At 34.9% G+C, this 23,292-nt stretch overlaps 1 protein-coding gene across 1 annotated transcript in view; it reads right to left on the reverse strand.

The window, feature by feature from the left end:
- The window catches only part of LOC150098132 (E3 ubiquitin-protein ligase arih1-like), a 214,068-nt gene that overhangs the window by 22,058 nt on the left and 168,718 nt on the right, over positions 1 to 23,292 (reverse strand). The window contains exon 13 of the mRNA XM_090406578.1: positions 13,334 to 13,446. Coding sequence (XP_090262704.1) covers positions 13,334 to 13,446 — 113 coding nt within the window. The remainder of the gene's footprint in view (positions 1 to 13,333; positions 13,447 to 23,292) is intronic.

Raw genomic sequence — 23,292 nt, forward strand, 5'->3', positions numbered from 1 at the left:
GTAATAATAATAATAACAATAATTTAGATCGTTCATGGTAACTGTATTATGGAAACAGAATGCAGTACACAGGAATAAAATTAAATGTTTATTTCTTCTTCTAGCTTTACAACTTTTTATGAGTTTTAACTTGCAAAACAATTTTTAGCCATTCTTTTCTTTTCTGTGCAATATTCTTTCAATTCTTAATTTTGAGAGTTGTAAGATCTTTATGTACATCATCAATCCATCCATCCATCTTCTTCTCAGTCTACCTTTCTTCCTTTGTCCTAATGGTTTCCATTCAAATATTTTTTAAACTCCTCTATTTTTTCTCATTCTTTCTATATGCTCCAACCACACTATTCTTTGTGCCTTTATATATCTTACTATACCTTTACCATTAATTAATTGTTCAAATTCATTATTTGTTCTAATTCTCCATATTCCATTTTCTTCTTTTACTGGTTCATATATTTTCCTTAACATATTCCTTTCAAAGATTCTCAGTCTATCTATATCTTTTGTGTTAATGAATGTTCATTTAGTGATGCCAATATTTTGCATAACAATGATATTAGAATGCAATATAAAACTATAACATGTACAGAGAAAACACAAAGGAAATGGAGATAATTAGACTTAAAACTTAAATCAAGAGGAGGGGTAATGTCTGTGGATGCTAACTGGTAACCTTGGTTATTGTGCAGGACATCTAATTATGGTTTTATGTATCTCAGAATATTTTATAGATCCATATTTATAGGTTGTATTGATTTTTTAAAAAGACATGCTGATTGCAAAATATCTCTCTTGTTTGTACTTGTAGCAAATGAAGCAAAGCAATTTTTTTCATATTTGATTCTGTGGTCAGTGTCCAGAGCATGGTTTGCTAGACTTGTGGATCTGTATATGCTGGTGGAGAGAATCTGCTAATTAGTATGTTGGAACTGTAGTCACTGGCTAAGAAAGTGCTAAGAGACAAAGCTAAATATCTGAGAGGAGACCTCCACGCAGCTTTTAAGTAATGGAGAGAACCAAACAGCTTCTGACCTAATGTCCAATCTCACCTTCTTGTGGAGCATCCTTTTAAGTATCTACCTGGATACTGATTGAAAGATGAAGGGCTGGCAATTTGCAATTAAGTAGACCAAATTATTTCTTATTATTTTAAGCACAAATACAAAATGATGGTACAACATGAAAGAATTTCATGTTAGCTGGAATGTCACCCACTTAAACAAGGTTCCTGTTGTTTTCGTTCGGAAACTAGGACAAGTAGTAAAAAGTCAGCTACTGGAACAAATCATAACTTATCAACAGAGTTCAAGACTGGGACCATCAACAACATAAGACATACCAATGGAAAAGAAATGGAACTAGCAGAAGAATTAGATAAGTAGCAGATCAATATAACGTGTTACCAAAACAAAAAGAAAAAACAGATGAGATCTTTCTAAAAAATAAATACAACATGTTATATTCAAGCAATAACAATCAAAGAAAAGAAGGAATAGCTATAGTATTCAACACTAAATATGAAGATAATCGTGAATGGCAGGCAATATCAAGTAGAGTGAAGTGAGCATATAACAGAATGGGAACTGGACAATGAGACTAATTTATGCCTATGGTCGTACAGAAGGACCTAAATAAATATGGATCTCTAAAAGTTTTGAGATACATAAAACCATAATTAGATATCCTGCACAATAACTAAGGTTAACAGTTAGCATCCATAGAGATTACCCCTCCTCTTGATTTAGGTTTTAAGTCTAATTATTTCCTCTCCTTTTGAGGCATAAGACAAGGCAGTAGACATAATGAAAAAAGTAAAAGTCTGTCCTTGTTGTAGATCTAAACAGCAGAATATGAAATGATTACTAGATATAGAGGAATATAAAGACATACAGAGCAAAGCTAAAATAATGGTAAGTACCAACAGGATTTCTTTTCAGGATGTGGACTAGTTATCATTAACACCATGCTCTGACATAAAAATGTGAACAAATTCACACAGAGAGAAGATGCAAGAAATAAGAAAGGTCTCACTGACTATGATATTGTTGATAGCAATGTTTTCCCACTGGGTTCAAGACACAAGACAACATGAAGGATTTGAAACTGGAAGTGATAACCAGTTAGTGTTGAGCCAGATAAAATTGAATTTTATATTGAAAAGAAGAGTGTGTAAGGAAGTTTTAAAGCAAATCAAAGTGGACCTTTCAGGGATGAACTCTGGACTCAAATACACAAACAGTATTCAAGACAATGAAACAGTTTGAAAACAAGACCCAACTGTTTGAAACGCAGTGGTGAGGTTGTTTGCAAGGATGTCAGAATTCCATGGTGGAGTCAGGGGAATTACAGAGGCAGTCACAAAAAACAAGAAAGCATACTGAAATTTTCTGGCAAGTAAGTCAATATGCAATCTTAGAGAATACAGAGAAAAATGTGGGAAAGTAAACTACTGTGTAAAACTAGCTAAGTCACGAGAAGACTTTGGTAAGAACAGAGAAAATAAATACCAGGAAAGTGTTTTAATGAAAAATATTCTGGAAGCTACTGAAAAAGCAGAGATGATAAAGGTGACATGAAAACTGAAAATAAATGATATTTTAGATGTCTAGAGTATTTACTTTGAAAGACTGCTAAATGAAACGAGCAATGACAGTATGATGGTAGTAAATACTCAACAGGAATACATATCAATAGTTGAAGTGAAAAAAGCCATCAAAAACCTGAAATGTGGAAAGGCAGTGAGAGTATGTCATATTTGACCAAAAATGCTGAAATGTGGAGGCAAAAAGTTATACAGTGGCTACATTTCTGAAGGCCTGGTCAGACAGTTGAGTTCCAGATGATGGGAGTAGAGATTACAGTATCCATCTATAACAAGGGAAATAAAACTCAATGTAAGAATTACAGAGGAATGTCCTTTACTAAGTGTTCCTGATAAGATTTATGCAAGTATACTTGAGAAATGGCTAAGGAGATCATGGAAGTGATGTTCGGAGAAGAACAAGGTGGATTTAAGCCAAACAGAGATAGTCAGGATACTTTCAGTTTAAGACAAATAGTTGAGAAATCATGGGAATATAACAAGGATCTGTATTTAAGTTTTGTAAAGCTGGAAAAGACAAATAACAAGGTGCCAAGAGGAAAGCTGTTCAAAAAACTACAGTTATATAGTGTAAATGGGATATTATATCAAGAATACTTGGTATATATTCAAGATATAAGTCAATAGTTAGAACTGAGGGAGGTATAGGAAGATGGTTTGATGTTAAATCAAGTGTGAAAGAAGGGTGTACATTATTTCCATTGTTATTTATCATCTATATAGATCATAATTGCAGATATTTATCTCAGCTTTTATTTTTATGTAGATGATATCAGACTTCTAAATAAATCCAGTACAAGTCTGCAGGATTCCCTGACCAAGTAAATAACTGCTGTAATAAATTTAGTATAAAAATCAGCAATAAAAAGACCAAAACTATGAAAATTGGCAGGAGAAATTGGAATTGGAAAATAGAAAACTTCAGCTGCCTTCTGAATGAAGTGAACAATATTTAGTGAAGATCAGATTAAATATGGAAATAGAAGAATTAGGAAAGCTGGTATGGTAGGAAGTCAAATGAATAAATTCATATGGAATAGAAGAGAAATTAGTCAAAAACACTAAGTAGCTGTGTACAGACAGTGTTCAAACCAATTTTAACTTAAGGATCTGAGAGCTGGGTTAGAAATAAAACACTTGACTGAAGACTGGAGACAGCACACATGACAGTTCTGAGAAGGATTAGGAGAGTGAAGAGATGGCATCAATGGCAGTATCATATTAAAATGAGGATAATAGGAAAGAACTTGAAATTGTAAGCAGAGCTAATCTCAGGTGGTATGGCCACTTAAACAGAATAGAACAAGAAAAATTAGCAATGCAAGTTTTTTTCAGGATGACAGGAAAAAGACCCACAGGAATACAAAGATCTGGATGGACTGATACAGTTAAAAGTGCCATAGAAGCAAGAAATAAAAAATCTGAAAAGATTGGATTCTTGACAGATAACAGATTAATTTGGAAGAAAATTGTTGATAGGAAGTGAGTAATGTAACTTTTTCATGTATTAGTATCATAATATCCTGTACTTTTTATCTGTAATTTTACGATGATAGCTAAGAAAGTGTGGCTTCTTTAGCCGGTGATTACAATATGGTTGAGCTTACCTGACAAATGTCTGGTGAGAAAAGAGATCACTGTAGACTATTTGTATCTGTCAACAAAAACTCCTTAAAAAGAACAACACATTTCCACCTTACAAACCTATTTAATCCTACGTTTTATACACACACACACACACACACACACACACACACACACACACACACACACACACACACACACACTAGACGTATTTCCTATACATGTTTTGCTGTCTATATGGCCAACAGCATCAACAGGAGCTTGTTTAGCATAAATAAAAACTGACAAAAATTAAACGTTTTCCAACAGCAGTTAATATCTAATTAATCAATCTAGTTATTAGCCAAAACATTAAAGGCAGTCAACATCTGAACAGCCTCCAAACCAGTCAACACCTTCTGAAGCTTTCTACGCACTCTTTAACACAAAAGTGTTCATTGTTACAAACTCCATTTTATAAACATCCGGGTACATACAAGATTCTGTGTTCTTGTGGAAAGATATATGTAGGTCAGACCGGGAGAAGTTTTGAAATCTGTAATAAAGAACATACAGGTGACACTAAAAACAAAAGGGAAGAAAAACGCAGACTTGTAGTGCATATCCTCAAGAAAATCACATGATAAATTGGCAAGCATCCTCCAAGCCCTACTTAGAAGAGATTTACTTTGACAGGTTGTTCAAGGAATCCTTTGAGGTTATTCAATCAAAAGGCACACTAAATAGAAATTAAGGAATGATTCTTCACATCCTCTCTTACGTCAGCAATCACATACAGTTTACACAACAATGTAGATCAATGTAATGAAAAACTATATCTTTATCCTACATTAAAGGAACAACAGATCAACTGGGTCCCTCCTGAAACAACACAGAATCAGAACAGTATGCAAACTTCTAAACAAAGAATCTACTGACTAAGACAAATCAAGGATTGCCTAGATCCTCTCTCCTTTCCAAATGTCTACAGCATCCCCTGCAATATGGAACCGAATACTTCAGACAGACAAACTACTTTGGTCAGGACAAAATAACATAAAAAAATACATCCAGAATGGAGAAAAAAAAAGCAGACTATCTCAACATGCCTTAGAGAAAGGCAACGTCATAAGATGGAAGAAAGCAAAGTTACTTCACAAATCCCATGACAACAGGAATCGCGACAAAGAGCACCACTCTCTTCTTCCAAGCAAGTGACTGTCCTTGTTATCCAGATCATTTTGGTTTGTGTCTTCAACAAGCATGTGGTGTTAAATTGCCTCTGATATGCTAATTTAAGATAGCAAAATGTTGGCTTGTAAATAATTACAGTATTTTTTGCCTTATAAGACATACCATTGTTATCAACCATTGTCATACCCTATGTTGGTTTAGTCTCCAATAAAATAGCTAGAATTTTAAAGCCTTATAACATCAGAGTGATGTTTAAACCGACCACTACCACTAGACAGTTTTTAAGATCCCCTAAAGACAGTGAACCTTTTTTCAAAATATGTAGGTGTTTACAGCATACCTTGTACATGTGGACTATCCTACATAGGCCAAACTTCAAGAAGCTTAGAAATTAGAAAGAAGGAACATGTCGGAGATGCTAATCATAACAGAACAGACATCTCAGGTTTGGCGCATCACTTCTCAACTTCAAACCACACTATAGATTGGGATAACAGCTCAATGCCATATATGGAAGAAGATTACAGATGTCGAATATTTAAAGAAGCTGCAGTGGTCCTACAAACATGAAACAACCTTAATAGAAATCAAGGAGTAATATTAAAGGATATATGGAAAAATCTTATTAACTCATTTTAGCAGAACTATAGTATGCCAAAAACTATGTAACGCATATTTATAATAATGACTGAAGTATCTTGCTTCACATATACCATGTCACGTGGTGCCTTCCAATTTTGTTGTCTAACCGTTGTAAACCGTTACTGCATTCCTCTGTTTTTTTTTGCATTTATTAGTTTTTTTCACCGTTTAGTCTTGACAAAGCTAGTCAGTTTTGCTAGCGAAACTAGTCAACTTATTTGTAATATGTGTATTAAACCTATGGTCTTATAATCCAAATATCTATTTTGTGTTAATTATAGTTAATAAAGACCAAATATAATTTTCAATATAAATAACAGACTCATTTCAGGAAAAACCAAAAAAAAAAAGACAACTGCCATATTCCTTGATATGACTACTGCTTTCAATCCTGTTAAATCCTGTTTGGATCAAAAAATTAATACAAACAGTACATGATATTGGAATTAGAGGAAATGCTTTAATCTGGATTGCTAATTTCATTAGAGGAAGAAAGATCAAAGTCAGAATCAATGAAGCAATATCAAGAGAGCAAAGAAACTGGGCTCAGTACTTAGTCCCTTACTATTCCTTTTATATGTCAATAACATTCATCCCTACCTTACAGAAGACACAAAAGTAGCTTGCTATGCAGATGATATAGCCATCTGGCACACTAGTGCTAAAATTCAAAGAATCAGAGGAGATTCTAAACAAATCCATGATTTGTTTAGAAACAAATAGAAAAATGGTCAGATGAACTTAAATTCAAAATCAACCCAGACAAAACAAAACTAAGCACCTTTAGTACAGACAGGAAAAATAGACATTCCTACAATCCCAAAGTCATGATCAACAACAAGCTAACTGAAAAAGTCACAAATCCAAAATACCTCGGTATTACGCTTGATCAGGAATTATGTTTTGCACAACACATCTCTACCACTTCCAACAGAGTTCTAAAAAAATTAAACATACTGAAAAGGCTTTGTGGAACAAATTTGGGCGCAAAGCCAAAAATCCTCAAAACTACTTACACTACACTAATAAGGTCAATAATGGAATATGCAGCACCTATCTTTGGCCTAATCGGTAAAGGACAAATTAGACAAAATACAAGCAAAAGCATCCAAGATTATCATTGGTGCAGTCTCATCCACTAACAACATCAGAGCCCAACAGGAATGTGGGCTTGACCTGCTGGAGGATAGATGAAAATTTGCCACCATAAAATTCATAAATAATATCAGAAGCTACCAAAGTGATCATATCTCCCTAAAAACTTATGAACATTGGAATCAAAAATGCAGACTTCACAGATCATCAACTTTACAATATGATGACACTATCAGGAAGGAAATGGGTCTTGATCAGCTAAATGCCCACATAAACAAAGAACCTCTATTTTCCAATCCTTTATCTTCAAACACCTCCATAAATTTAAACCTTATCAAACTCTACAAAAAAGAATCAAAAGAAATGCTCAAAGAAAAAGGCCTAAATACTATTAACCTTCTTTCATCTTCCAAACAGGTTATTTGTTATACCGATGGATCGTCAGACACCAATATGATTAACGGAGGAGCTGGTGTTTTCCTTCTACTCCCTAAAGGTGAAAAACTTTCAATAAAAGTTGGATGATCTGGGAGAATCACTTCCAATTTTACCAGCAAACTTTACACAATAAATAAAGCACTAGAAGCCTACTTAAAATTATCATCATCTCAACAATCTGAGGGAATTATAATTTACAGTGACTCAAGATCAGCTATGAAGGCAATCAAAAATGGCAATACCAGGCTCACACAATACACCCATAAACTCTTAAATCAACTAAAGTGTTTAGGGAAAAGTTGCATTTTACAATGGATTCATGCTCATGTAAGCATTGATTACAATGAAGCAGCTGATAAATTAGCAAAAGAGGCCAGAGAACTCAACCAAGAAACTCACATGATAACTCTTGTTGATGATAAAGCACTAGCAAAAGCTAAACTAATTCCACTGAAATCAGTGATACAACAAATTCCCGAAATCAATGCTGACAGAAAGACCTCAACCATGATAGCAAGACTACGAACAGGACATTATAGAGGAATGAAGATCAATACTGAACTGAACCCACTCACATCTTTACCTGTCCAGCAATTACAGCCTTGCAAGAAATAGATCCTAATCCTGAACAACAGCTCTATACAAACAAAGTCATAGACATAGCCAAAGCAGTTCAAGGAGCATATGGAAACATCTAAGACTCTTCAAATGGCAAGACAACAACAATATAAAACCAGTCCTGTTTTGCTGATGACTGTACACTATATGCCTCTTTCTCAATTGACAATGCTTATACCATACAAATAACTTTAACTTCCAGAATATCAACTTCTATAACTGTAAATTATAATCTCTATCAATTCTTCAACAGGTTCTAAATAATCTTACTATTAAAATGGGATCCTGTCTTATTTTTTGAAAACCTTTTCTTTCAAATGTTACTTCTGATAAAAAAAAAACTAATCTCTGGACAAGATGAGATTTCTATTATTGAGATAACTGTAATTTCCAATTTTTTGTTATACTGTCTCTGCAGCATTCAAGAAGTTTGATTTTCTCTTTGGCTCAAGACAACTGCATTATCATAATCAAATTCTTCTGAATGATAGTTTAATATCAATTCCAAACAAGTGAGCAATCAAAAAATATATAAGAGCAGTGATTATAGAGAAAGAAGGAATCCTTAATGTGTTTCTTGAGGGCTTAGGTGATGTATTCGGAGAATGGATAAGGCTTTTCCAAAGAACAGATGGAATAAAAAAGAAAATGAGAAATTGATCTGATAAGTCTAGCAACGAATAGTGTAAGGAAGTTGACTGGTGCTAATTTTGTTCTTCCATGATTAGAGAAGAGCAGAGAAATGATAGTGGCCAGTGTGGTGGAGCACAGAAACTTAAGTCTATGAGAAAGTGATTGGAAGAAGAAGAAGAAGAAGAAGAAGAGAGAGAGAGAGAGAGAGAGAGAGATATCTATAAGTAAAGTCAGCTATCAGCTTAGCTAACGTCTTTTTATTCCCATATAGGGAGTAGGCAAGGCCGTTTTTAGGCTTATCTAACTCTTTTGGAGACTGAGTGGGCAGTTCAATCTCCACTGGTACCCAATCAGAGATAGCTGGCCAAAGGCTATCACTAATTAAGCAGCATGCAGTGAAGAGAGACTGGTCAACAAGTGCTGCCATCTTGTGGTCCCTAACACAATACATTTTAATGTCTGAAATAATGTGGGCTCTACGGTCGATTTTCTTGCATTTCCGGGAGAAAAAACCCGCTTGCTGGTGCCAGAGATCGACTAACTCGGGAACCGGTCGAAAAAAGGCTTAGAAAAATTTCCTATAGTTGCTGACTAGATTCGAAAGCAAGTCTTCCTTCATGCGGTCAAGCGCTGTGGTGTGCAAACGCCACATCCACTGAGCTACACAGGCTCATTAAGTAAAGTGCTATCAAGAATTCTTTGGAACGTTCTGAATGCACCATTCTATGGAGTGATAACTATTTAAAATCCATTAGAATGAGAACATGTATTAACAATAAAGAAGTTTAATTAAAGATAAAAATTATTTAAGGTTAACTAAAATAAAGAGTCCAAAGGCTTCATTTAGGCAATGCAAAATTATATAAATCAAGTGGATATTAAATCCAGCATTATTTCAGAGCCAAATGTAGAAACTAAGAAAATTTCATGCAAAATTTGACCAGAGAGCTTACGGGAATACACTCGCCGGCATTTACGAGTTACTCTAGTGTCCATATATTCGACTTTTATTGGTCCATTTTGATAAGGTTTCACTGGCCTGAGAGTTGTTTCGAACTGGTTGGTTTCTCCAAAGATACCAGGCACTTTTGGCTCTTTATTTTAATAAATACTTTACACAGTGGCACTTCAAGTTCACTTACAAAAAATATACCTCTCTGACACTTCAAGTTCCTTAGTACCGAAAAAGAGTTTTTGCTCCCTTAAGGTTTCTGCCTGGTCTTTGAGGAGAACCAACCAGTTCGAAACAGCTGTCAGGCCAGGACCAAAATGGACCAATAAAAGGCAAATATATGGACGCTTGGGCAAGCAATCATGTCTTCTATATGGTCTGCGCTAGGGCCACTCGTAAATGCCGGCGAGGGTATTCCTGTAAGCTCGCTGGTCAAATTTTGTGTGAAACTTTCATAGTTTCTACATTCGGCTATGAAATAATGCTGGATTTAATATTCATTAGATTTATATATTTAACCACACTACTGGCCAAGATGTCAAAGTTATCATGGATGCAAAGTGCATATTAAAATTATAATACCATTGATAATACATTGAAATATATGATGGATACAAAGCCTATGAGGATGCGTATTTTATCTATAATGGCCAGTTAGATGGTTAAGGTCAAGTTTCTTAACCATTATCAATGTGAAAGAATAACAGAAAATTCAAAAAACAACGTATGCACCTGAAGAGATATCTTTCTCTGTGTAGTCGTAAGAGTGCTAGATTAAAATCTTAAGATACTATACACACACCCAATAATTTTATTATTTACAACAAATAATAACCTTTTTCTTTGAAAAGATGTTCAGATCTGTAGGTGTTTCTAAGTAGAAGCTTAGAATCATGAATCCTATACTGAACTAAGTAAGGGTCATAAATCTGGCCTTGTAGAACATGGAACTGATCACTAGCCACAGGATTCTTTGGCACCATCTTGAGCATCTGCACAACAGATTGGAACCTCTTTTCAAAGAGAATACTGAAATTTTTCATTACCCTCTGAACCTCAATAATGGACTTTCTATGCCATAAATAAGAGAAATTGTCATTAAAAATTGTATTTATTATTTTTTTTGTATATTTATGTATATATGAGATACTACTACTCTAACAGTAAATTAAAGGGCATGCAACAACACAGAGAAAGATTCCATACTCCATGTGCTTACATTACTGTTTTTGAATTGTCTGTTATTCTTTCCTACTGATAATGGTTAAAGAAACTGAAACCAAAATATTTATGTATATTATTTTTACCTCTAATTAGTCCATGTGGTTAGCCGAGTGGCTATGAGCTTCACAACCATATGCCTGGGAAAGGAGTATCCTAGGTTCGATTCCCATCGCCAAAGTGAGGAGCTTAAGGATCTTTCTCAGCCATAGCCAAGTGAGTCAGTCTTGGGCATGGACAGCAGGGTTTTTCTCCACAGTTTATCTGTGGTTTTTCATTCCACAAGCAGGCAAACCGGCCCCATGAACACACAGGCTACAGTCATAGGACTAGCCACCTTATCCTCGGGACAGGTACGGCTTAGAAGAGCTAAGGACAGCTCTGTAACAGGCCACTAGGCCTAATACGTGAAGGGAAGAAGAAGACCTTTAATTAAACTTCTTTACTGTGAGCATGTGTCCTAATTTAATTCTGGATGCACTACTTGTGGACAAGGACAATATTTAAAACTCAGTTAACTAGTAATACTAATTAACTAATGGGTCCCCAGGTCGTGAAGAAGCTGGCTGTTAACAATCTCCATTACTTTTCAGAGTACTGATGTGATGATAGTTTCATGGCCGACTTCAATCTCTCTTTTCAAGGACAGGAATTGTCAATAGGAAGATATTGGATAAAGGCTTGTTACTATGCTTCTGGATAGATGACATATGTATGAGAGCTTGTAAAGAAATACAGGAAGGGAATTAATTCTGGAGCCAGGATGTTTAGCACATTTGGTAGCATACTATCTAAATGAAAGGACTTATGAATATCAAATCTACTGAAGATTTTTCTGATTCTTCTGATGAAAGATCAGAGGAGGCATTCTATGAGTAGTTTGTGGTATAATGGGAGGAGAATTGGTTTGATCATCTATACAATAGTTAGAAGAAAAGCCTGCTGCAAAGAGGTCAGCATTATCATTGGATGATGTCGCTATGGTACCCTAGGATATGAGAAAGATAGACTAAAGAAAGAGCAGAAGTTATGCCTTTCAACTTTAGAGATAGATCAGAAGGCTCAACTACAATTTAAGCAGAAGGCAAGCATTTTGCATTAGTCATTAAGAAGTCTGTTTTTTGAATTTGATGATTTTCATACGGGCAGGCTGTAGTAGGCAGAGTATAATATTAGTTTTCTGACTTGGACAATAAATCTAACTGAATACGACTAATTTGGCACACTTGCTGGAAAGAGAGGAATGAAGACCCACATTCCAGTAATGATTATTTCAGTTATGTGGTTGAAGTAGGTGTTTGGATTAGGAGAGCTGAAACAAACAGTAATCAGACCATGGAATATAAGCACATAAATCCCAGAGGCCATCCCAAATGGTACTACTGTAGTGTCATGAACTACAAGGCTGAAATTTGCTACGAGGTCTATTCACAGAAAAAGGAAATGTAAAGAAGGTTATGGTTGGAGCAGCCAAGAGGTGAGCCAACATCTAGAATGTATTTGGAAGGAGGCTGGTTAAGAAAAGATTCAAGGCATTAAAAGAATGATGAGAATTATCCAGTATTCTAGTATTATTGCCAGATCATGACTGATGGCAAATGGTTGGACAAATCCATTCATTTGGAAGAAAATTGTCCATATCCAATATTACGATGCAGTTAGTAGTGCATCAATATTATTACTGCACTATTAAATGAATCAATCCATTTAAGATTTTGGTCTTCCTCTCGGTATTTTTCTAGTCATGCTAGCATTAAACACCTGTTCTAGTAATCTTTTCTCTTCCAACCTAGTTAAGTGACTATATCCATCCTTAAATTAACTCTTGCTCACAAGCTATTAGTGTTAATAATGTCAAGTTCCTTTCAAATATTTTAATTTTTAATGATTCCACCATTGATGCCATCAGTTCACTTCTTTAGTTTCCACAGAAGTTTCGTATCTCAAGTCTTGGATCAATTATTTCTATCTTTCAGATTAAATAAAAAGCAGATCAAACAATGCTTTGTGTAGTGCTAGTTGAGAATTTTGGCTAATTTCTCTCTTATTTCATGTAAATTTATTCTGCTGACTTCAAATCATACCAACTTTGCTTATTCTATTATCTATTTGCAAATTTAATTTGCCATCTTTACTATAAATTGTGCCTAAAGAGCTGAAATATTTTACTTGTTCTAGGGTTCTCCACTAAGCTGGTTCCTTCCACGTGGCAAAAAAGAGATGTTCAGAAAAGTGTTTTATACCTGGTTATGGTAGTCAATAAAATGGCAACTCATGTGGATTTCTGAGTTGGTAATTCTCCACAAGTTTTTTTTTTTTTTTTTTTGAGACTATATTATACGAATGTTTTTTAAAAATAAATTTTTTTTGCATACCTGCATTTCTCTTGAACTTTCTGTTTCATGTCATGTATATTTTCCTGTGTAATTTCCCTTTCAAGGTATTCTGACAATGTTTCTGTAGCACTTTCCAGATCTTTCTGATTATCCTATAATATTTAAATATCATTAAAGATTTATTAAAAAAAAAGAAATGAAAAATTCTGATATGAAAAATAAGTATCCCCCATCTCATTAGATAATAAATCACTTGATTCTTACTGAATAACATAGATGAAATATTATATTTTCACTGTCATCATTTGAAAGATATTGGCATGTTAAAGATACTGGCATACAACTTGCAAAAATGAATAATGGTTCTCGTAAAGCAATTAAATATTAGAGGTGATATTTTTTTTTTTTTTTTTTTTTTTTTTTTACATATATTAAACTGTTATTCATTTTTAACATAGTTCTTATATGTTTAGTTATTTGTATCGGTTAGTTATTTGTGACGTTTTCTAACTGTAAGTACATTAAGTAACTGATATGTTGTCTGCATTACTGGATGAAAGTTTGCAAGGGATGAGCATTTAAAACTATATCCTTTCAGCATGAGGATCACATGCTATGTTTGAAGTTTGTCTATGATCGCATAGGCAAAATTCAAACATGCACAGATCCAATTATTTAATAAAAAAAAGTAGGTGTTAGAAGAAGCTGGATATTTCTTGAAATCGTGTACTGTTTTTATTTTTCTCTCTTTCTTTTTTTTTTTCAAACAGTTTGAATGCGAGTATGATTTACTAACACATTTTTTATTTTTTGGTTGGTTAGTATTTAAGTTGTGCAAATGATTTTTTAAAGGTGGAGACTGCATTTCTTTGTCTCTATTCACAGCATGTTTGCCAGGTTCCCAGTATGCAAAACTTATGGTACATACACTCCATTCTTATAATATATAAATTCTTATATATCTACTGTTTATCTTACCTTCAAAACAAAGATCCTTGCATGTCAACCAACTTCTGTGTAGCACCATGTATAGTACTTTAATTATCTAAGATCATTCAGACAACTGAAGGGTCAGATAAATGGTAGATTACTGTATCTGTAATACAGACTGCCATGTAAAGTAAAGCCACATACAGAACTTCAATGATTTGGACAGCAAAGATTAAAGTGTAGAATCCTTGAACCTTAAGATGGAGAGAAAAATTTCATGCTGCCAACCATACTGAAAAACAGCAAAATGCCTTTCATTCCTGTATTTTAATTGTGGCCTACTGATAATTTCAAGGATATTCATTTGAGAATTTGTGAATTAAAGATGCCCAGTTTCCTAAAGTTTTGGATTGTGGAATCATTCTATTCTTGGAATGATAACTGTGGATATGGATGCTTCATGCGATAAAATAATGGATTTTTGTATGCATGTGTGTGTGTGTGTGTGTGTGTGTGTGTGTGCACGTGCATGCACATTTAGAGCTGTAATTTATTTCCTAGAAAATATTCATTGTGAAAACACATTTGATTATGAAGAGAGCATATGGTTCAGAATTTTGATAAGTTACTACAGTTTCTTCAGTAAGACAGAATAAAATTTTGTCAGTAATTACAGCATGCGAGTAAAACAATTGAATTATTTGGATTATCACTTAACTTTTTATTAGGCTGAGAAGAAATTGTAACTGCAAAATGGCTGTGATATATCAAATGGATTCATCCCCCCCCCCTCACTGATGCTTAAATTGACTCTCTGTCTATATATATATATATATATTATATATATACTGGAGGCTACACCTGCCCTGTATTCTGGACTGGTAGGCCCGGTTCTCATTGAATTCTGAAGACTCAACACTCAGGGTAGCCCCAGAGTGTTGAGTCTTCAAAAAAAAAAAAAGGGCTCCCCCCAGTACCTAACCCCCCCTGAGTTACGGACTGTTAGGCCGGTTCTCCTTGAATTCTGATGACTCGACACTCAGGGTAACCCCTGAGTTTCAAAATGTTTCAAAAAACGTGACATAAAAAGGCTTATCATTTTATATATATATATAGGGCAGATATACATAACATCCATATACATTTAATGTATATGGATGTTAGACATGAATTTGCTAGAAGAAAGGGATGGTATCTCAGGGATGGACTGTACCTGAATAAGCTGAGAATCATGGAAACCTATATCACATTAGTACTGTGAGTGGAATAACAGTTAGATAATCTAGGAATTCTGCTCTAGAGAATAAACATGGAACTTTTTCAAGCCATTTGAAGCAGACTGAAAAGTTTCAGGCTTCCAATATGCAGGGTAGTGGTCTCACTAAGAAATCAAAGTCATCTACCACTAAAGACAATGGCAAATATCAATACTGAGTAAGATTTGAACAGCTCATTACCTAAGAATTGGAGAGCAGAGCTGTTATCCATTTGGTCAAAACTGGAATGGTCTAGATTACAAATGGAAAAACTGATTAAACATTGGTGATATATATATATATTTTTTTTAAGTATTAACCCCACACATGAGAGGTTCCACAACCTATATCACAACAGTGCTATGTGTGGACAAGTGGATAAGGAGAATGCAGGAATCTAGTAACAGGTTTCTTGAAAGCTGAGAGTGAGATTCATTGGGAAAAACAAGGTGGGGAACACAAGAAGATGGCATGAAGGAAGAAAATGGTTTAATGTGTTTGGAGATGAACTACATGTGGGTAGTTTTTCACGAAGAACAGAAAGTCAAACAAGGACTGAGATAGTCAACTTTCGCTATAGCAAACCTATAGAGACTAAAGAAATAATTTGTTATTGTGAATAGTTTGTCACAGTGAATTTCTTTTAGCAAAGTGATGTACCTTTGCTGCAGTGGCTGGAACTTTTCAGTAGTGTGTTATAGTGAGCAAGTTTGCAATGCTTGCTGTCTACTCTAGTATGGTTAAAATTTTAAAAATTGATTGGTACTTGATTTCCAGCTTACTGCTGAAAATGTCTTTATTTCTAGTAAAAAAAAAAAAAAAAAAACCCGGCACTAATGTATGTTGACAATCACTAGCATATATGTATGTATTATTATGTGCACTCTACAGTAAATCATCACTTTGATAATACCTATGACATATTAATAAATACATGTCCAACAGTAGGGATTTATTGAAAATTAGTAATGGATTAACATGTGATGGCACTAAATATGCTGATTTGATAAACTCGTGTTCTCTCATATTGTCATTTTTAAAGTAAATTCCTCCAAACACCAAATTAAAATACAGTAATTGGTGCTTGTTAAGGGACTGAAGAATTCCAGACAAATCCATAAGTACTTGATATTTCAAAAAAAGGTTTCTTATTTTTATACAGGCCATGAGCAAGATATATTACAAATATATTAGGATCCAATTAAGCCTATTGCATGAAGCAAATATAGCAGCAGCAGTAACAAAGCCCAGTTTTTGCTCTCATTAGTGCAAAAGGATCATCTGAAGCTGAGAAGGGTGGACATCAGTTATGAGTGTGTGATGTCTGCTGTCAATGGATGCATACTAACTGTACTAAGATTGAGGAATTCCCATATTAATTTCTTGCCAACTTAAACTAGCCATTTTTTTGTCCTCTGTACCTTCCTTCAGTTAAACGGTTCTTAAACTTTGCAAAGCACACCGAAAGTCTGAAATGGCATCTTATCACTATTGGTGCAATTTTATCTCAAAACTGAATCAATAAAAAGAACATCAGAAGCAATTCATGATCATCACCTTGACAATAATGTAGCTTCTAATGAAAACAACAGCACATTTCATAATCTCACTGTATCAACAAATCACAAGTTGACAGAGGTAGAAAATAAAAAATATAATGCTATCATCCTCAACTTTCCACAAAGAGATGCAATGCTATAAGATGACATTAGCAAGTTCTCTGAAAAATATAGCTTTAACCGCAGAAAAATTGTTAGGTGCCACCACTAAAGGCCCACATACACATGAAGAGATGGAACAAACCTCCTTCACTTGGTAAAAGTGATCTATCATAATGATGAGAAGATCAAAATTCAAAACATGACTGAATAAGTTTGAAGCCCACCCCCCCATTATGTGTACAAGCCCATCTACATCTTACCTTTGCCCAGCAGGAACTAGCTTGTTAGCTAGATCAACAACTGGAAGAAAATGCCAAAATGGTGATGAAGCACTGTTAAGTGCTACTAATACCCACTATAGAAACCAGAACTCAAACAATGCATAGGGAATATGCTTGGTCCATGAGGTGAATGTTTCAGTTGATATAAATGAAGCCCTTTAGTTGGAAAGACATGGGTTCAATTCTTGTCCATGACGTGAGAAACCTTTATCTGGTCTCTTTCAACTAAAGGTGATTTAGCCAGTCTCATACTGAGGTAGGGGGTTTTCACCTCCCAGAACAAGCAAACCGGCCCCATGAACACACACATGGATTTACAATCATGAATACTTATGACAATATGAGGAAGAGATAGGATCCTCACCACATGTCGTAACAGCCGTAGTTAACCTCCTAGATAGGAGATGGTACTAGAATGGGAATGAAGTGAATGGCAAAACTCACAAAATGTTCCAAATATACATATTCTTAGTTCCAACCTCAATAATGGTCATTTTCATCTAAAGTCACCTTTAGATCAACTTCCTTTTCTTAACAGAAGTTCGAATTGCAACTTCTTCAAAGACTATCATTCATCTCAACTTTTCCACTTACAAACTACTTTTGTTTAAAAGGTGGCATCTGTGTGTATGTTCACTCTGATATATCATGTCAAAGGGTATCCAACTTAAATTCTTCCATTTTTGATTTTGAATAAAAATTTATCTGCCCCATTCTATCAAATGACTTTTTTTTTTTAAAAATGTTTTTCTTTGCTCTTCTATCTTCTCTTTGCCTCCCTCTTCTAGCTTTCCTAACAGTGAGTTATCTTCCTTGGAGATTTAATGTTCACAACATCAACTGGCTTTCCTCTCCCAATTGCACAGATCAAGTAGGAAGAGACTAAGATATTTACTTTACTAATGATGATGTTACATCATTAGCAAATTGTTCACATGCTTACTTGAATAACCATAGCCACTGTACACTGCTTTCCCAATGGGGAAAAATGTACTGAACTTATGTGCTCCATGGCTGAAGTAGTACTTTCAGCCTTTCAACCCAACATATGCATAGATTGTATCACCAAAGTAATTCTTATTGGTAGTATGGAAACATTTATTCCCCATTCCAGTCTAAATACCTGTATCTTATCTAAGCTTGCTTCTCCAGAGGTGCAGCAATGTTGTACAAGTAAACAATTGAGTATACCATAATTGAGTATACTGGCTCTCATCCAAAATCTCATCGTCCTTTACTGCTTGTACCAAAGTCCAGAAGAACTGCGAGAAACTATCAATATATTCAAAATTATGAGTCATGCTTTCTGGCTTCTGTCAAAACTAACAGCTCTGTCCAACATTGCTTCTAGTTTCTATTGTAGCATCACCCACAGAAAAGCACACCTCTTGGCTTTTTTTACTTCAAATTCTTGCAAAGCTGATTTGGCAAATTTTTCCCAACCATTCCAAACACCCAACACTGCCTCCTTTTACCAGAAAGATAGAGATAAGAAGTTCACTGTTAATGTGTTTCGATTGAGTAAGGAAGAACTGAACAGTATAAGAGTGATGGACTGCATTTGAATGGTTTTGGTGTGAGTCATTTGGAGAGACTGCTGCAAGGGAGAGTAATGGGTACAGAGAATGAACATGAGCAAGAAAAAAGCAATGTGAAAGAGCAGGAGAGTAAGGAAGGAGAGATTGAAGTGGTGTTTATGAATGAAGAAGTGGGTAGCATGAGTGTAGGGAATGAGAGAGAGAACAAGTGTGCAAGACAAACAGGGAGACTCAGGTTGGACAGGGGAGTACTGTGAGAAAGGTTGATGCGTATGTAGACAAACAAGGGAAGTGATGACCTGGGTGTAGGGAAAACAGTAGGATTTGAAGAGGGTTCTAGGCCAAGTAAGGAGAAAAAGAAATGGCTCGAGGAAAGTATGGAGATGTTATATCTAATAAGTGCTATCAGTGAAACTTGTTAAAGATCCAAGAATGAGCTGTTATGTTTGTATATGAATGCTAGAAGTATCAGAAACAAGGGAAATGAACTGGATACATTGTTGGAAATAGCGAGATATGTTTGGATGAGGATGACATCCTGACAGGAATAGAGATGGAAAGGCGTGTTGTTTTTCATGAAGATAGAAAGGGTAAAAAGGGAGGAGTACTATTAATGATAGAAAAAGAAATAGACATGGATAGAAAAAGGATTATGCCCATACAAGGTAGAGATGGAAGGTGGGAAAAATAGTGATAATGGTTCTGAGCCAGTATGGTGTGAGTTAGAGGTGAACAGAATGGAACACACTGTTGGTTATTGCTATAGATCTGGTAATGTGGAGGGTAGTGACCAGGAAATGTATAAGCAACTTAGCCAAGCAAATGGGAAAAGGGCGATATTAATTAAGGAAATATAGATTGGGATGATAAGATAGCAATTGGAAGTAAAGAAAATTAATTTCTTGAGTTCTTGAGGGACAACTATCTCAAGCAGTATCTAACAGACAGCACATAAGGATTGAAGGTCTTGGATTTGATTATTTCATCAGAGGATTTTATTATAAATGAGGTGTCAAATCTCCCTCCAGTTGGTGAGAGTGACCATTAAGTGATTACCTGGGTGGTTGCCAGCCATGTAAGAACTTCTGTGAGGAAAGGGTATATGTGGAAACTCAGGAGACAGCTTGAAGCTTTAGCATGGAATAAGTTGTGTGGAAAGGAGGTTAATGCTGCTTGGGTGACATTCAAGAACTACCTAGTAGAAGCAATGTCTAAATGTATTCCAAAGGACAGAAGGTTAAATAAGGTAGGTGTGAAATTGATGAAAGAGATTAAGCAGACAATACAGAGAAAAAAAAGGCAGTGTGGAGGCAACATAAGAAGAGTGGTAATAATCAATTCCATGAAGAATACAAAGAAGAGACAAGTAGGACGACTCAGTTGGTAAGGTGTTAAGTCGGAGTGAAACAAAATATTAAAGAAAATTACATTTCACTTGGACTTAACATCGTTATCACTCTCTTAAAAGAATTAATGATTTATCAGAAATGTAGAAGCACTTGTATAGAAATTTTACTTTTAATTTTCTATCTTATCTTATTTTGTAATGTGAAATTTCATTATAATTTTGGTGTGTAGTTGCTTGGTCTCAGATACTATGTAAATAACTAACCATTTTGCTGGATGAGAGATAATAACCAAAATGTGAAATGGCTGACTTCAAAAGCATGTAGTGAGAGTACAGATACATCTGTAATGTAGCAAGGTGCCCCCCCCCCTCCCATTCCACCATGACACTACGAAAGTTATGAGATGATTCCGCGAGTGGCGCTTAGTGCCGTGTGACATAGAGAATGTATGACGTAGATATCAGATGATGAATGATAAAAGTGGCACGGCGTTTAAAAGGAGTGGTAACGCTGCGCACAAGGCTTTTAGATGTTTTCCTGTGCCTCGGAAGTCCGGCTGGTACAGAGCCTCCACGTGGGTTTCTTTTGTTCAAGGAAGTTACGACCAAATGACCAAGGGAACTTACCAGTCGGAAACAAAAGCCCAGCAGATCATGATAGTGGAAACTACAGAAATCTTCCAATATGAAGTATAGAGAAAACTCATAAAGAGTATCCAGTAAAGTGCGAAGTGAAGTGGTCAACGTAGGTAAATATCTGATGAGATACTGAAGCGGTTAAGGTAGCATACCAGCAAATTGGTAAGATGAAAACTTTATGTCTTTTAACTAATGGAATTGAATAAGAAGATTTTATTGTATGTGCTACTAGAGACTCTTTGAACTGTTAAGTGATAGATTTAAGAAAGAAATAGAACATTGTCTCATGAATGTACCTTGAGAGAGAGAGAGATATACAAGAGTTCTTAATTAGGCCTGAGATATATGTAAATTGATTAAGATTTGTCAGATTGTCAGAGAAGATTGTGAATGGAGTTTGATATATATTAAGAATGAGATTTGATTGAGTAGAGTGATACAACGAGACTAAGTGATAAAATGTTATTAATTAGGTTTCTCAGATAGAAATTTTGGAAGGGGTAAATAACTGTATGTAAGAGTGCTAATGCTGTACCAAAATTTTATTGAATGATTAACTCAGTGCTTCAAAGTGTATTATATGTATTCTACTTGTAATTAAAATGTTTTGTTTAAATATAAAATGTTGTCTTGCCTGTACTTAGATCCTACTGCACTTGCTCATAAAATATAGCGAACCTCAAAAGGCATGAAAATTAGATCTTATCAAGTCATGACTGCAAGTTTAAAATTTATAAATGACAAGAGTGAATGCTGACTGGATTCTAACTCCCTGGTCTTACATGTTTAGTATATCCTAGGATTCAGGGTGGCGCAGCGTTAATAAATAAATTTTCTCTGAATTTGAAGAGGGAAATAGAACCAGTGCTGAGACAAAGAAATAGGCATTCGCCATTTGCATTTCTTTATCTCAGAACAACAACAACTTCACTCTCGTCAGGGATTTCGGCCTAAGTAATAAGTATATTGAGAGAGACATTAAAAGATAAATGATATTGAAAGGGTGATAAGAAAGTAATAAGCAGGAATTATTTAAGGAAAGATACATTAGCGTGATTTATGCTTACAAGAGATAGAAAGGGCATTTAAAACATAAGAGGATGACAGAACAAAGGGTAACAAAAGGATGGCATTGGTATAGTTGCAGTTCACTGCAGTTCATGGATTGAGTGAATAGTGGAGACAGAGTTGTAAATTAGATGCTCCTCCTCCAATGATGCTTTGGACTAGTTGGAGGTATCACATAATAATAATAAAACTAAATCGTCAACCCAATTCTGGATTGGGTTGACGATGATGATAACGAGTTAATCAGTGAAAACAAATCAAAAGTAGTAAGGTTAAATCAGAGGTAAATTACTGCAAAGTTAGAAGAGGAAGGAGAAATAAAAAACAGAGAAGTTAAGTACATCAGTCATAAAAGAGAAAAACCAGATATGAAAAGAGGAACACTTCACAAGAAAATTTAAATAAAAAAAAAAATTTTTTTTTTATTAAAAAGGGAGGACCTTTGTTACACCCTGATAACTTAAGAATGCGAAAATTTCAGTTATCATGATATAACAAGAGAAGAAATAAAAACCCTGTATAGATAACTAAGTAAGCAAGCTTGTTCGTAAGCAGATATCATTAAGAGCCTTTGAAAGTAATGAATACAAAAAATAAAAAGAAAGAAAAACATGTTTGCATCCAAGTGAAAAATACAGCTGAAATTGTTTGTTGAACTAAATAAAAAAAAAAAAAAAAAAAAAAAGAGAATTTTATTACAGTTGTGATATGATAAAATAAGGTTAAGTAAAGCAAAGAAGATTAGTCATAGGATTTTGTATGTGAAAGGCTAGTTTTTACACTTGAAATAAGAGATTAAAGATTCGAGTTAATTCTTAGAAAATTGTGGAAAGGTGATTAATTTAGTATGGATGACATAGAGGTTAGCTTAAACAAAAACCAAAGCTCAAGGTCATAATTCCCGAATTGAGACTTCGTCACGTGTCAGTTGCGTGCACACGGACCGCATGATGTTTTGGCAGAAAAACGACACTCGAATTGGTCAGTGAAATCGACTCCAGTAAAGGGGAAGAAAAGAAAGTGAAGAAGGTGCCGGCAGGGGTCATCGTATAAAAGGGTTAGGAAACCCCCCCCCCACGAGGCTTTTTTCCTCAGGGTTTTTCTTCACAAGTCTTTGTATAGGTCTCATGCGGTTTTCCTGAGTGACAGATTAGGAGTTTTCTCCATCCGACACAATAAGGAAAGAAAGTGTGCGGGATTTCGATTCCGTGTTCCAATTGTAAGAAATGAGGGACACCGTTTAGTTAAAAAAGAGAGAAGATAATGTCAGTGTGTTT

The sequence above is a fragment of the Typopeltis vanoorti genome, chromosome 16 (genome assembly GCF_054136105.1).
Source record: "Typopeltis vanoorti isolate ZY-2024b chromosome 16, IOZ_Tvanoo_1.0, whole genome shotgun sequence".
In the NCBI taxonomy this organism is placed as follows: Eukaryota; Metazoa; Arthropoda; class Arachnida; order Uropygi; family Thelyphonidae; genus Typopeltis; species Typopeltis vanoorti.